Source organism: Amphiprion ocellaris, chromosome 17 (assembly GCF_022539595.1).
Source record: "Amphiprion ocellaris isolate individual 3 ecotype Okinawa chromosome 17, ASM2253959v1, whole genome shotgun sequence".
In the NCBI taxonomy this organism is placed as follows: domain Eukaryota; kingdom Metazoa; phylum Chordata; class Actinopteri; family Pomacentridae; genus Amphiprion; species Amphiprion ocellaris.
The window spans coordinates 11,202,062-11,218,765 of record NC_072782.1 but is presented as its reverse complement, the minus strand read 5'-3'; the positions used below and the strand labels follow the sequence as shown (position 1 = coordinate 11,218,765).

Sequence of the window (16,704 nt, the reverse complement as noted above, 5' to 3'; positions counted from 1 at the left end):
AAAAATACAACAAATCAATGTGTGTGAACATCTGCATTATAATATTTATGGATACTGAAATGGATCCTTATTGACAGTTAAATAAGTTATATTGCAACACATTAATAGTGGACATAACATGAATAAAAGGGCAACAAAAGACATAAAAAGACCTCCGTCTCACCAAAGGCAACTTCAAAGTACAGTATTTGACTCCACTATAAACCAAGGAATACTATTATGCTATTCTCACTACTTAAATTAGACAACAATAATCAAAAAATGAAACCTACCAATTAAATGTTCTTATCCTATTAAGGGCTGATTTACATCAGTTTTGTGTTTACTCACGAGGTAGAACAGGCTGACATTTTCCAAAACAACAACTTAGTAAAAAAATGATATCCTGAGCTAACAGGAGGGAGATTGAGGGGGAATCAACAAGGATTTGATCGACTGAATGCCATACACTACTAGTTTAACCACAGCAGACCTACCAGGGGAATTAACAGCAGCTGGTAGTTTCGGTGGTGTTTCAGCGTGCAGCAGTGAGAGATGTGAGCAGAGCTGCTGCTGCTGCTAAGAAAAACTGTAACCTTGTCTGGATTTCTGTGGGTTTTTGGAGGAACACCACAACTTGAGATGCTGTTTAGTATTTTTCCATGCTGGACTATGAAGAGAAGCTGTCAAACACTGTCTAAATGATTTGTGACAGAAAGCCAAGAGTGGCTTTCTCCTCTCAGTTGAAACAAGCCTCAGAAAAGCTGTGATGCAGACTTTTTACTACTGTCACACATTTGTAATGTTGAATCATTTTAATGAATGCTCACTTTGGGCAACATTAAGCATTTATACAAATATTTCAGAACTATATTAAATTAGATGAAGAGTATAGAAATGTACGGTTGTAGAGAAATGGCAAGATATAAATAGGGCGAAGAGCACATGACATACCAGCATATATCAATTTCAGCCCGGCAACGGAGAAATTGTCCTTTCCCTTCTCCTGTTCAATCCTCTCTTTTAATGTCTTCACCTATGGGGGGAAAAAACAACAATAAAAGGAATCAGCTTTTCTGTCACCATTTTGTTCAGCCCGAGCACCAGTACAAACGAAGTCCAAAGTGTGCACTAACTGCTAACAACATCATAAAACTGGGGCTGAATCATATTTCTGACTTCTTCAGTGAAACTACTGACTTCAAATTACAGACTAAGAGCAAACACCAAGTTTTACACACAAACTGAAGTTCAACATTACTGCATATCGAATCAAGCTTGTGGAAAGTTAAAGTAACGGTTTGGGGAGTTTCGCATAAAGAAACTGTCACTAGCAAAAGTTTTATTCAAAATACAGTCGCCAGTTTAGCCCTTAGTCACCGACGGTTTAAGCTAACGTTAGCAAACAAATTCTAATGATCGAAAAACAGTGTTCGTCGGTGCTGGTTTATATTAGCTTACTAACACGAACGTTACATTATCATTACTAAATTAAACATCGTTAATTAACCGTTACTGTAATCAAAACTGCATTTATTCCACAGAAATTTAAGCCTTAACTTTAACAACTTTCACAAATACGAAAGGTTCACAAACGTCTAAATGCTAATACTAAGGCTAACTTGTCAACTCCCCCCACATCTGGAACCTTAAATGGGCTCCGGCTAAATGCTGACAATACAAACTAGTTTCCTGACCAGTACGTGATAAATGACGCCAAACTGTTTAAAGTTGAGCCTGAAATAAATGCCATTTTAACAAAAATAGCGATTTAATCTAAAACTAAGATGTCGTGTCTATGCACACACTACTATCGATCGTCCCAACTGAAATGGTCAAAAACTGTACTCGGCTCCAGGACATACCCCACTCCCACTCCACCCCCTTCACAAATGCAGGATTTTTTTTAACTCTCACTTACCGTCTCGTCTTCATCGATGTCGATTTTGAACGTCTGCTGTTGCAAGGTCTTCAAAGTTATCTGCATTTTGTCAGCAGAGTTTTTATACCCGGGATTGTTTTGGACGCTGAATACCCAACTTGCAAGTCTTTACTGTTTTCGTTGGCTCATTACAAACTGTCAGCCGCCATGACTTTTCGCTTCTCTTCTTCTGCGCTACATATTGAGGCTGCAGCGCTCCTGGTGGTGAGCTTCAGCACTGCAGTAAACATGACGACATTATTCCATTATCCTTTCCTTCAATAACCGTGAGAAATTCCTCTATCTAAATTATTACAAGTTACATCCCAGATTCCAGTCATTTTTTATATTAGTAAGTGATTGTTTCCATAATAAATAATTATGGAATTTGTAAAGACATGATCATAATGAACATAAAAAACATATATTTATTAACGTTTAATAAAAATGTATGCAGGATAAATCCCATGGACTTCATAAGTCCCTCAATTATATATCGACCCTGATATTGGATTACTGGATTGTCATTGCTGAAGCATTAATATGTAAATGGAATCTAACTGTAAACTAGTTTAAGATATAATATTGCACATTTATGCAACATTTTCTAAGCTGTTCTGTAGCTATTTTAAATCCCTGAAAAGTCATTGCAAGATAAATAAAGTAGAATTTTTAAAAATACAACATTTGCATCTGAACGGAGTGTGAATGAGCAGAAAATAGAAATACACCAGTGAAGGTCAGTATAATACTTGGTGAATGTAGTTTCTTACTTTCCATTATTGCCTTTGGCCCTGTAACCCCCAAAGAGCCTCTTGTGAGTTGAATTTTTCAAATTTACCATATTGTCAGTTTTGTTTTATTTTTTATTCTAAACCATTGAATATACAGCAAAGCAAGAAATCAGTCAGTAGCCCTTTTGTTATATAGGTCTTTTCAAACCCAATGCAGTTCAAAATGCTTGACAAGCAACTGACAAAATAAAAGAAATTTACTACACCAAATGCTTAATAAAATACCAAAATTGAATATTACATAAAACAAATGAGTGGCTAAGATAATAAAGGGCAATACAAATAATAAAAATAACAATAAGATCAGAATCATTAAATAATAAATACACTGATTTTACTAGCATCTAAAGGAAACAAAAAAGAAGATGATATGTAACATTTATGCTAAACAAATCTGCTACATATAAATACCAGGAGGCAGACAGGAGGCCTTCGTTATTGCAGACATTTGACTTGTCACAGTAAGAGAAAATACCAATGAAATTCATGATGCTTGTCTTGTATTATATGCCGAAAAGCTGCATAATAAACTGGACTTCTCCTAAGTAGAATGTAGCTATCGTAAATACACCTGTGCTTTCTCTAGTGTAACAAATCACAATGTCTGCTGTAAAAATATCTATAATCTTGATTTACTTTGCTAGAATGACATTGAAAATATAGCCAGATGCATCTACTCTAACTAAAGCCCCAAAATATACTCTAGGCTGATTTTTAAAGCAGGCACCAAATTATTCCCATCAGTTATAAAGGCTTGATCATGTCATTTCTTAGCTGACGTGATGAAAACACAGTTTGCAGTACCTTTCGATGCATTCCTTAAATGTCTTTGGACTTCATCGTGTTTGCTTCAAGACTGATATGGAAGAAAACTACTTGCTGCTCTTAGTAAACTTGAGATGGAGGTTTATGCTGTTATCAAAAGTTTTAACAATCACAAGTCCTTCAAGCATATATGGAGGAATTTCAATATCACCCTTCCAACACTCAGTATTCAGAGCTTTTATTGACTTCTATCTTCCATGCAGCTTTGCCGCCCTGTTCTGACTTTAAGAGGACTGTTAAGTGCGAGAGATAATATGCTGGAGCTCAATGGGGTCTCTTCCTCAGGCCACTTCTCCCTTATTCTCATATCACTGCCTCTTACTTTCAATGACTGTATGTATGAGTCCATCTCTTTATCTCCCAGTCCTCTCAACTGCCTCTGTCCTTCCACCACTCTTTGCCCTTCTTACTCTTCTTGTATTCTGACTTCCCCCTCAGTCTCTCCACTCAATCCTCTCCCTCTCTATCATCCAGTTATTGCGACAGGAGCAGTGCCCTCGCCTGCCTTGGCCTGAACACACACTCATCAGGCATTCCTTAAGTCGCTCCACTCAGCAACAGCAGCAGCAGCAGCAGCAGCAGCAGCAGCAGCAGCAGCAGTGTCCTCCTTTCCCCTCTCCCTACTGTGGCTGTGCCTCTTGCTCCTGTCTCCAGGGGTCGTCAGTCTGCCATCGGCCCCCTCTGAAGTGGAGAGCCACAGAGATTACAGTCTGATCCCTGGCGATTTGAAGATATTTTTAAGAGATGATGTTAGACACGTGAAATAAAGGCTCAGACTCTTCTAAAACAGGCAGGAGAGGAAATGTGGAGGATGTAGAAATCAAGACTTTCACCTGGAAGACAATAGCAATAGGCTGCTCAGAGTGGTGCCTTTTAGTGATGCAGTGTAATTGTGACAAAATGAAAGCCCAGTGGAACATGAAAGCATAGCTAAATGAAGCTGCTGATCTCAGTGACTTGTGGTATTTAGGGTGCAAGAGCTGCAGCATTTCATGCATGTACATTAAACAGACACTCGGAAGACGCGCACAAGTACACACACTCACAGCTGGCATTTGCAAGGTTTGTGGTTTTGGTCAGCAGAGCTCTTGCAGGAAGTGGATTGGAGTAGAGAGAGAGAAGCAGAGTGGTGGAAGGGTGTAACGCAGAGTGAAGGCCACTGAGATGCCATCTTAGCCCAAAGCTATTTCCTGTGAACAAGGTGAAGGGACTATTATTGGTTGTTCCAGGGGCTCACAAAGGAAATCATATGTGTCACAAAAAATGAGAAACAGATTGCACAAGAGTTTTAATGGATAACCATCAGGAAATGTTACATTATATAATTATAATGGCTTATAATTATGAGAGGAGTAAATGTCCTGCATCTGAGGTCCATTTTTTTCTGCTTTTACTGACAAATACAATGTGTGCAAAAAATAACCTAATTGCAGTAATAATAATAATAATAATAATAATAATAATAATAATAATAATAATAATAATAATAATAATAATAATAATAATACAAGATATTTGACTTAATGATGGTGCAGAAAGTCATAGCATCATAATACACTGCCTGTTCAAAAAAAAAGAAAAGTCGCCACCTGGATTTAACTAAGCAAATCGGTAAGAGCTTTCCATTGGATAATTACTGCAGTGATGAATATGTTTCAGCTACAACAACTTATTTAACCCTAGATGATGCAGTGAGGAGCTTCTCATTTCTTAAATCATTGTCTTCAAGGAACAAATGTGGTCGGTCATGTGGTCTGATGAGTCCAGATTTACCCTGTTCCAGAGTGATGGGGGCATCAGGGTAAGAAGAGAGCAGATGAAGTGATGAACTCATCATGTCTAGTGCCTACCAGCCTGTAGGGGTTAGAGTTATGATCTGGGGTTGGTCAGGTTCAGGTTCAGCAACGTTATGTTCCCAAAGAATGAGTTCAGCTGACTACCTTAGTATACTAAAACATACCAGGTCTTTCCATGAATGAAGTTTTTGCTCCCTGATGGCACAGACATATTCCAAGATGATGATGCCAGGATTCATGGGGCTCATATTGTGAATGAGTGGTTCAGGGAGAATGAGACATCATTTTCACACATGGATTGTCCTCCACAGAGTCTAGACCTCAACACCACTGAGAATCTTTGGGATGCGCTGGAGAAGACTTGTCACAGCAGTCCAACTCTCCCATCATCAATATAAGATCTCGGTAGAAAATGAATGCAACTGTGGACAGAAATAAATGCTGTGACTTTGCAGAAGCTTATCAAACTATGCCACTGCAAATGTGTGTCGTGCTCAAAGCTAAAGGTGGTCCAACAAAATATTAGAGTGTGGGACTTTTTTTGGACAGGCAGTGTATTATTGCACTAAATGCTGTGAGGACACTAATTTCTTTCAGCTTCAGTGGTAACTGATCCAACACTTACTAAAAGCAGGAATGTGAACTTCGTAATGTTGCTGCAGTATGCTTCACAAGATGAACCTTTGAATGTTTGCACAAAATGTTGCAAAATCCATCCAGAGAACATTGAGATATTTCACAGGATATTGGGCAATTTGAAATGAATGGCAGTGCTAAAGGTGATAACCAGAGTCATTAGGATTCATCCTCTGGGGACCAAGACTGTCAGTACCACGTTTTATTCTAATCCATCAGTTTCAAAGAAGTGTACTAACCACTGCTAGCATTGTAACAAGTATTTACTGGTTGGACAGCTACCCAAGACTATAATTTACAATTTTGTCTGCCAAAAGAATTAAGCAAATAATGTCATTTAACTTAGATAAGGCTGCTCCAGTGATGGAAGTCCGGTATTTATTCCTATCCCCAGTCATTTAGCCTTTTAATGAGCCCTCAGATGAAAATGTATTGTGGCTGTGTTAAATTCCCACCACCAACTATTGTAAATGGTCTCTCTCTAGTTTAATGATCAACATCTTTAAAGCTACACCAAATCATTTAAACATTTATAGACAGATTTATGTGGGTGTTTGCAATAATACAATTTAGCAAATAAAAGGGCAGCCTCTCCCTGTAGGAATCATATGTAATATAAATTGCAACTGAAGTACTTCAGCACATGATCGATTCAATAATAACTGCTTTTTAAGAATGAAATGAATAAATGTGAATGGATTAAAAAAATAGCATTTCTCAGATTTCTGGGCATCTTCCCTACAAGTTCCTTGGGTATCATTTTGCCCTTGTGAAATGCTCACTGACACCTTATTCTCAATTTCCAATTCAGGAAGCTTGCTTTTCAGGGAATTTTAATACTTTGACATCTCTGCTGATGTGCATAATTCTCTGATTTTGAGGGCTGCTGAAGTCATATCACACATGAGGAGGTGATATTATGCATGATATCAAGAGTAGAAAGTCTGTAGAAGATCTAAAAATATATCGCCTATATCGCTTAAGAACTTAGGCCTGATTCAATCAGTACTACCTATTCACACAGAGAGGAGAGAAATGCAATTAACTGTTATCTGATAACTTTATTATCAAGTTAAAAAAAGACAATGAATTACAATATTTACAGAATATCCAGAGATAAATGGAATAAAATTGTAAACAATCATTCTAGGCAACATCACAACCCACCATCAGGTAATCAGATTTATATGGGAAAAAAGGCAAGAAGGAGAGATTCTAGTGTCAAACTATGGAGACAACAGTCTGAAAAGAGAAATGCATTGGAAACAAACTAAACATATATACAAGTATCCAGTGTGTTGTCAGCAGGGGCTTAACTTTGGGTAAACTGGGAATATTACAGTCTAGAGACTGCACACAGTGAGGGATTCATAGTCATTTTCTATTAAAATGATCACAGAACAACAAACTATCTTGGGTTGACAGCTTCATTACCCAGATTGTCCCTATTCATCATCTGGTTTACGCTGGGCTTTCAAGCTGGGCGACAAGCTGCCTTGCAAAGCTTATTTCTACAACAACTATTTTCAAACTGTTTTACGTTCAAAAAGATACAAGCTGGTCCTGTAAAACAGACAAACGGGGGCTTTGAGATTCAGCACCAACTCAACCGGTTTTCAGGTATTAGACGGACTGAGGAGCAGAGCAGGACTGCTACATTCCCACTTATTGTTGAGCGGAGACACTACGGGCGGGTGCACTCGGAGTAAGACACCCTTATTTGTCACCGATAGAAGATACTGGAGTGTCACATTTTGTATGAATGAGCTAGATCTCAGAGGGATCTGACTTGGAACCCAGATGGTGGTCAAGCCCAGAAAAGGACCAGCAGTTTAGGTAAATGCTCCCAAAGGAACTATTGTTTGCTTGTGTGGTCCTTTTCCACGGTTTTGTTCTTCATAATACAAGCCCTGGCCATTAATTAGTAGAGAACTGCATACGTTTCCTTTATGTTTAATATTGTACAACCACACTGCGCTTCCTATCTGCTCATTCCCATTACAGTACAAAAAAAGGGATATTTTTCATTGTAACCAGACATTGTACAACAGCGTAATAATGTTGGATTGGGGTCTCAAAAGCCCCTAAGGGTTAGCTATCATCTTTAGATTTCTTTTTTTCTTTTTACTTTTTTAAAAATGAGAACACCTAAAGGAAAAAAGGGTTAAATTATCCTTTCTGAAACACCACAGTTCAAACACTTAACGAGTAGTTTTGTTTTCTATACATGGCTGCAAACATGTAGTTCATCAGAGTTCTACTCACAGAACTCTAATTCCAAAACTCTATGGTCCAAACCCAGATTTCCCATTTCCATCAATGGTTCAATGCTTAACAAAGACAATTACAGCAGCAAACACAGCAGGCTTGGTAAATATTTTGGTACCAAGAACACAGTTACATTAGTTGTGTTCCTCTACAAATTGGACATTGAATTATTCGACATTTTACTTCAGTCTGTTTAATGTTGCTTGTTGGTCTTATTGGAATTGGACACAAATTTGAGTTAATTGCTATTCACTTCTCATAAGGCTTTAGGGCATTCAAGCAGCAACTTCCAGCAAATACAATCTCTGCCTTTTGTCAATATCAACAATAATATAACAACTTTGTCTAAAAAGAAGCACACAAATGCAGACTACGACAGGTGAGTCAATACAGAATGAAAATTTAAAGAGGTTTTTAAAAGTGGGGGAATCTGACACCTTTTAAAAAGTCGATCTTTAACACATAGTACCAGTGTCATTTACATATATATTATATGTGTAGAAAGATATGGAGTTAGGGCTTTCTGCTCTAGTTACACTTGTCTTTTCAGTGTATCTCTGCACGTCAAAACTGGACAATATACTACAGCTCGATGCAAGCTAATACAAATACGGACAATATGGAGGAAACTGGGGATGATATCGTCACTAGAGCTGACTGCAAAAGGCCAAGACATCTGTCGATTACCCATTTTAGCCTGGAATTTCATTTGTGGTGCTCAAACATTAAAAAAACATATTTAAAAGAATTCAACAGCAGCATTTATCTCCATAAACAACATCCCCTTCTACAGAACGGTTGGACTTTTTCCAACGCTGTAAGTGTAACTAATGAAATTCCATTCAATTCTATTAGATCGGGTGGGGGGGGGTGGGGGGGGGGGGTGGGGGGGTGTCATGTTAAAAGCATGTTAAAAATGGATATTTTAAAACCTTCACAAAAAAACTAAACATTTGTATGGCTAAAAACTACTAAAGGTAGATGAGATGATTTTTTTTTGGTAATCTTGTTAAACCAATGCTTTGAGCCTCATATCCTTGCACTAGATGCTAAATCACATTTCATTGTACTGGCGCGTAGTCTGTGCAATTATAATAAGCATGAATTTAATTTGATCTAATCTGGTCTTAATTAAAGAGAGTCTTTCCAAAATGCCACTAAGGCACACATTGTTAAATCAGCTGTTGAGGCATATTATTATTATTTTGTTTTTGTGGAAGAAATCTTTTCTTTAAGAGAGAAGTTGGGGGTTTTCTTACTTACTTTAAAAGAGTTTGTGTTTTTAAAGCGATTAAAGCCATACAGTGGCCATTAGAGGAACTGCATTTTAAGGCACTTAAGCACTGGTTTCTAAACTCAGCCGTGGTGGTCTGAAGAAAGTGTGTCCGACCCTGTGCACAGTGTGATCCAGCGAACCAGAACACACCCGGAGGTTCGTACCTCAGGGATCTGTCTCTGTGAGGTGTGGACTCTACCCCGCCTCCAAAGAATGTGGACAGAACTGGATTCTGGCACACCCAGTCACAAATTTTGCATTGAAAAGACAAGTGTAATCTCTGTCTCTTGGTAAAGATGAAATTATTGTGAAAGGCTGTAATGTTCCAGGTTAATCGTGAACGGATATGGTTCGAGATATGACACATTTAACATATATATCTGTTGTTATACTGATCTGTTGAGTGCACAGGGCAACTGTAAAATTATTCAGCCTAGACTACAAACAAAATGATATTTTAGAGGGACAGGGAAATTTAAATAAACCCCACTAACTTTGATGATTGAATTAGTGAAATTACTGGACGATAAAAACAGTACGGTTAAAATTTGAAGGGTGCAACAGGCTGAAGGCTTATACGTAGTATAATATTAAGGGACCTAAATTATAGCAATTTGCTACAAACATTGGGGCATACTGTCATGAAAACACGATTCACAATTTTACTAAAATAGATAAGGTGCGACTCTTCTTCAAGGAAAACCTCCATAAGTTTAACACAAGGTTAAGATGAAAAAAAGTCTCGAAGTTCGACAAGAAATCAGAAGAGGTTGCTCTACAGTGGGCCGTGGTTGTAAATGCTTTCATATACTGTTTCTTGCGTTTTCGGTAAATTTACATTACCCCTGTTTTGGATGAACAGGGAGGAGTGTAAAAGGTGCTTCAAATAATAAAAAGCTAAATTTAGTTCATCATTTTGGACAACATTCTTATAAATAGCTTAGTTTTGTCTAGGTGGGATCTTTCACTGTAGATTTGACCAGAATGTCAGCAATAAAGAGTTCTGTTCACTATTGGTTACCAATATATTAAGATCTGTCCTAGGGGACCGCCCATTTAAAGAGCTCAGCCGTTTTATGCAGCACAACCTAATACTTATATATATAACACCTAAAATCTAATAATGCACCAACTCATAAAAAGTCACTTTTTTTGTAAGTTTCAACCTTTTCGTTTCCTCTGACATCTTATTTTTCCAATCCCACGCAGCGCTGATCCTACCCAATGTTAATGTTTTCTAGCACAGTATACCAAGAGGCCACAATCAGTTCAACCAAACTGTTGATCCTTTTTGGTGTCAAGCATGTCTTTGTCTTCTACATACTGGCTTTGATTTGTCAGTGATAGATCAGCAGGGTTCCCTTCCTCTTGTCTGTTGCTGGACAGGTCCAAGTTTGCGTCGAAGAACACCGAGGAGCCGGTGGAAGATGGAGCTGAAGCCTCTATTGCTGAAGTGGTGCTGGTGTCCAGCAGGCTGTTGTTAACCGTCCTAAAGATGAAGGAGGGATGTGTGAGAAGATATGAAAAAACAAAAGACTAATGAAAGGTGGCAGGAAATCCAAAATTTACTAGCGGGTTTGAAAGGTATGTTATATTTTTAAGAATCATCAAAATCACACCATATATCACAGACAGAAAGTGTAAAAGAAAGAAAGACCAATGTTTTAATTTTTAACTTTCAGACGGTCCTTTAACTAGTCATCTGTGATGTGCTGTTCTTTTGGAAACCTTTAGCAAATCTAACCTTAAAATCACAATAATTCATCAAAATCATTTTATTCTACATATCTCATTTAAAAAATTGTCAAAAATGACCTGTTTGCTCAAAAAACTAAAGATTATGCACTAGGAATGTCGAATATTGGCTTTTTTGCCAATAACCAATATGCCAACATTGTCCAACTCTCAATTTCCAATACCAGTACCGATATATGTAGGCTATTTAACAAATTTTAGCTAACATCACATATCTCCTGTTGTGGAATTAACACATCATACCTAATTTTATTGTGATGCCCCATTGGATGCATTCTCAAATGCAACAAGGCTTTCCAAATGCAAAATTAGAAAACTACATCAACTTCAGTTATGGAAAAAATGCCATATTTATTTTTATAATTGTCTCAAATTACAGTTCACACTCTCCCACCCTCCCTCTATGAGTCTATTACAATGTGGCTATTATACTGTACAATTTTGAAAACTGTTGGCGAAGTCCAGGCATTATTTAATCGGTTTTCATGATAGGCAAAGAAAAACGATAACTACATTGACTGATATTACATTTTTATGCCAATATCGGGCCAATAACATCGGTGGGCCAATATTATCGGACATCTCTATTATGTACTCTTTGAAGCAAATGGACTCAGTGTAATTAAAAGTCACATGACAAAAATTCAGGGACTTTCTGGCTGAGTGGGGCTAAACTCGGCTGAACTGCAGGCTGTGTTCAGACAGAGCAGAGAGGAGACAAATATGAAAAAAATAACACCTGTGGGTACTGTGGGAAAAATCGTTTGCATATACTGATTCCAGGTTTTTCAGTTTTTTAAATTATCAAAGACTTTTTATGATTTCCGCTTATGTAATTTTTTTCATACTGCATAAAAAAACATTCTCTCGCTTTCTCTAATTTCAGCCATGGTTGTGCTGTTTCCATACAGGTGCAGGACTTTACATTGCAGTGAAAAAGGAGCCCACAGTGAATAAATATGTGACAGAAGCAAATAAAATGGCAAGAAACTGCTTGAGATTCAGGGGGTTAAATTTGCACAAACAGTATGGTAATTAGCAAGACAGCAAGTCCAAAGAATGCGACTGACCGATGGATATCATTAGAAACATTAATTATGGTCAGTAATGGATATAGAAAAAATATTAGTCTCTAAGTAATAACAATAACAACAATAGTAATAATATAGACTTGCTCAAGGCAGCCATTCCTAAGATTCAAAGAGCCACGATGCTTGCTTGGCTAAAAATACTTCTTTGTAGTACAGAATTAACAGAGGAATTAGGTGCGAATACATAAAATCTGGCATTTACCTAAAGGTCCGTATTGAGCCAAGAGGCAGGTAAAGAGGAAGAGTGGTCATGAAAGAACAGAAAAAGCTGACTTTGTAGATAAAATGTTCAGGCTCACACACAAAGAGGCAATAAAGAATAAGAGAAAAAATACTAACATGCCATGTCGAAGGACATGTCGTTCCCATTCGAAGCTGTTGGTGAAGCAGCGACCGCAGAACTCGCAGGGAAGACGCTTCTCTACACTGCTTGGCCCAGAGCTGCTGCTGCTGATGGAAGATGATAGGACCTCTGGGAAATGGAGTTCAAATATATGATTAGTTTCACAATACATTCACAGTTGTCCTATGTTATTCCGTATTAGACCTCTTTTTTTGCTTTATGTTTATGTTATGTTTATGTTATGTTTATGTTATGTTATGTTATGTTATGTTATGTTATGTTATGTTATGTTATGTTATGTTATGTTATGTTATGTTATGTTAATGTTAATGTTAATGTTAATGTTATGTTATGTTATGTTATGTGCACAACATTACTCAAAAACGGATTTGTGGATGAAATTTTCAGGAAAGGTCAGGAATTAAACAAGGACCACCTCATTAGATTTTGGCAGTGATGCGGCTTATAGTCTGGATCCACGGATTTATTAAGGATTTCCCATTGCAAGATAGCGGCCGGCACGGTATCACTGTAACTATGACAAGTGACCCTACGTTCTGCCTGCTGACAATCACATGATTGCGATCCTACTACAAACCGACCGCTGCAGACTTATCGGGACTTATCTGTCAGAAATGATACAAGGAACAATTGATTAAATTGTGGGGGTGTTTCCAAGACTTATCAATTCCCACCGCCCGCGACATATTTAGGTCACGTGATTCGGTATTCGTACATAACATACACATGCATAACAGACGGCTGTGCTCACTGCAAGGTCATTTTGTTTGTGTGTACAGCTATATTAAATGGCCACATTCTATGTTGCTGGGATTTCTGATCATCAATTACTGATAAGAAACAAATTCTGCATTTCTACAAAAAAATGCTGAATTTCTGACAATGCCATATGGGGGAATGAACAGCCTTGGCGGAGGACTGTGAGTGCTACTGTTGTTACGTTATGCTGTGATATGCTGTGTCATGTCATGTCATGTCATGTCATGTCATGTCATGTCATGTCATGTCATGTCATGTCATGTCATGTCATGTCATGTTATACTGTGTTATGTTATGTCATGTTATGGCATGGCATGGTATGGCATGGCATGTCATGTCATCTCATGTCATCTCATGTCATCTCATGCTATGTTATGTTATGTGATAAAGACAAACACGACTGTGCAAGTACAGCTGATGTCCGACTAATAGGCATATTTATTTGGCTTAAAAACAAACACAGGAAATACTGTATATTATAATGTGGAACATAGTAATTGAAAGCACAACAGAAAATTGCTTTTAAGCAGATAATCATTTACAGCATGATCCCAGTGGGCATTGAGAAGAAATTTGCTCTGTTCATATACGACAGTTAAATAATATTCAGTGGTGTTTTGGATTTGACTGGCTGAGTGTGAAGTGTGCATTTGTTCTTTTAAAGCAAACATCAGTGGTTTGACAGTCTGACGTAAAGGGGAGGATTGAAGTATTTTGATTCAGTTTTTTTCTTTCACACCCAGACAGCAGTTGACAGACAGGATTATTTGTATTCTTATGAGCATGAATAGTGTCTGTCTTTGTTCTGACAACACATATATCTACTCTAATCAAATGTGAAGTTCACTTTACAGCTCAAAACTGCCATTTTATGTGTTAAAATAATGTGACATTATATGTTAATATTGCTCATAAACTCTCCTTTGAGAACAGTCAGTGTCAATCTATAGAGTAAAGATGAGTATGATTAGATAATACATAACACAGAAGACTGACAAAGATCTGCAGCACTTGATCTGGAGTTACCTTGCAGGGGCGGCTTTTCCTGCTCCACCTCCTTGACTTCGTCTTCCTCCTCCTCTTCCTCCTCTTCGTCCCTGATGCTGTCATCCATCTCGTCACCGTCCATCTCTCTCTGGTCCTCCACTAGGTTCTCCATAATTTCCATTCCTTCATCATCATCTTCTTCCTCCTCCTCCTCGTCCTCCTCCTCCTCCAGAGCAACATTTCCATCTGCTACCATCTCCATCATGTCTCTCTCCTCGTCCTCCTCTGCGCTGCTCCCTTGTTCCTGTAACATCTCCAGCTGGTCCAGGTTGACTCGACCCATCAGCTCAAAGTTTCGGATAACCTGAGCAAAAACAGGAGGTATTTTTCACTGTGGTTATAGTGTGTTTCTCATATTTGGGAGTTGTTTTTTTTTCTATCTGTACTGCAGCTTGTTGAACCCGTCAAGGCATCAACAACATCAAAACATGCATGTTTCAGCCTTCGTTTTTCAGCTTTTTTTAGGTCAACTGCTCTTTTGATTTTCAGTTTTGTATGTAACTTTAACTAGAGAAGCCCATGAATTTTACATTTTTTTGAAATTAAAGACAATTATATATTCTAGGTCTAGGTTATGACTATAAAGCTCATTGTTTCTGATTGGATCAGATTTTTGTTTAATATCTTTAAAGTTTTTTTTCTGCCTTTTTCAGCTTTATTTGGTAAGTACAGTGGAGACAGACAGGAAGGAGGGAGAAGAGTGGGGGGAAGACATGTAGCAAAGGGCCATGAGCGGGAATCGAACCCGGGCCACTGCGGCAGGGAGGCCCCTGTACATGGGTCACCTGCTTAACCTGTTCAGCTGTTTTATATCTTTAGTAGCCATGTTTTTCTGATCTATAGTCATGGAAAAAAATATTAGACCACCCTTGTTTAATTCAATTTCTTGTTCATTTTAATGCCTGGTTCAACTAAAGGTACATTTGTTTGGACAAATATAATGATAACAACAAAAATAGCTCATAAGAGTTTAATTTCAGAGCTGATCTCCAGCCATTTTCCTTGGTTTTCAGGCAGGAAACCACTCTAGGCCTTTACATGTGCAGTGCTGCTGATGACATGAAATGACCTCTTATATACCCTGGGAATACAATTAAGCTTAAGCATGTCAAATAGGACAAAAAGCATTATGTAATCAGCTGCATTTTCTGTCGTTTTCATTGTATTCTTTGGGTAATATACCTTTAGTGGTACCAGGCATTAAAATGAACAAGAAATTGAAGTAAACAAGGGTGATCTAATAATATTTTCCATGACTGTATATTCATTCAAATCCACATCTTGTATTCACACAATATGATAGTAAAAAAGAAAATGCTTCAGCAGAAGCTCAGTACTTACTTAATCGTATAAAAATAAATATGTTCTTGGTTACAACTGATTTTATTTCCAGCTACTAAAATACCTGTATTGGTATTTTAAGGCTTTTAGAGCTGACAAGCATTCTTAGTCAACCAACATAACTCTTGCAAAGTAAATTTTAATGCTCCTCTAAAATATTCCAAAACTTAAGTTTTTTTCACAAAGAAGATTCAAAATCATCTAATTTCTTAGATGACAAATTATCTCACCGTTTCTGACTAATTTGCTCCTCCCAGACTCCCTGACGACTCAGAACCGCAGTCCTCCAGAACTCTCCCCAGCAGTGACAATGTCTGTTCCTACCATGAATAAGCTTTAGCTCATTGCCTTGCCCAGGAGGACATGAAAGTTTTTCTAAGATTGTGACCTATAAATATATTATTCTGAAAGCAGAGAATGATTAACCTAACCTTTGAAATATCTCTGTGCTGTGTTCATTAACTTCCTTTTTATTTACCTTCATCTACATTCGAAGGAACCAAAAACATGCTGTAAACACTTGTACTCACTTTATTTTGGATGTTTTGGTCCCAATAAACTCATTAAATAGAATTTATATAGACAAACAGTACAAGAGCTCTATATGTTGACGACATAGCTGGGAAAAAAAACACTGATCAGAAGGTGCCAGCAGCACCACGCAGAATCATATTCAGTACAAAAATCTCATCTGAAAGGATAATTCCATGTCAAAGGCTGTGTCAAATAGACACAACTCTAATGGAAAATACTATGTATACAAGTCCAAGTTACTTCAAAGGATGTAATGTCCCATCTCTGCGTTGTTCCAAAAATGCTTAGTTCCTCCTCTGACCTCCTGTTTATTAGCTT

At 37.7% G+C, this 16,704-nt stretch overlaps 2 protein-coding genes across 7 annotated transcripts in view; both read right to left on the bottom strand.

The window, feature by feature from the left end:
- The window catches only part of rad23b (RAD23 homolog B, nucleotide excision repair protein), an 88,723-nt gene extending 86,627 nt beyond the window's left edge, over window positions 1–2,096 (bottom strand). For all 5 annotated transcript variants that reach the window (XM_055019380.1, XM_055019379.1, XM_055019381.1 and 2 more), the window contains exons 1-2: window positions 1,901–2,096; window positions 934–1,015 (exon numbers count right to left, since the gene is read on the bottom strand). In XM_055019380.1, the coding sequence (XP_054875355.1) occupies window positions 934–1,015; window positions 1,901–1,966 (148 nt within the window). In that variant the 5' untranslated portion in view covers window positions 1,967–2,096. The remainder of the gene's footprint in view (window positions 1–933; window positions 1,016–1,900) is intronic.
- A 6,998-nt stretch (window positions 2,097–9,094) lies between these two features.
- znf462 (zinc finger protein 462) overlaps window positions 9,095–16,704 on the bottom strand; it is a 58,557-nt gene continuing 50,947 nt past the window's right edge. For both annotated transcript variants that reach the window (XM_023285460.3, XM_035955180.2), the window contains exons 11-13: window positions 14,491–14,815; window positions 12,681–12,813; window positions 9,095–10,984 (exon numbers count right to left, since the gene is read on the bottom strand). In XM_023285460.3, the coding sequence (XP_023141228.2) occupies window positions 10,765–10,984; window positions 12,681–12,813; window positions 14,491–14,815 (678 nt within the window). In that variant the 3' untranslated portion in view covers window positions 9,095–10,764. The remainder of the gene's footprint in view (window positions 10,985–12,680; window positions 12,814–14,490; window positions 14,816–16,704) is intronic.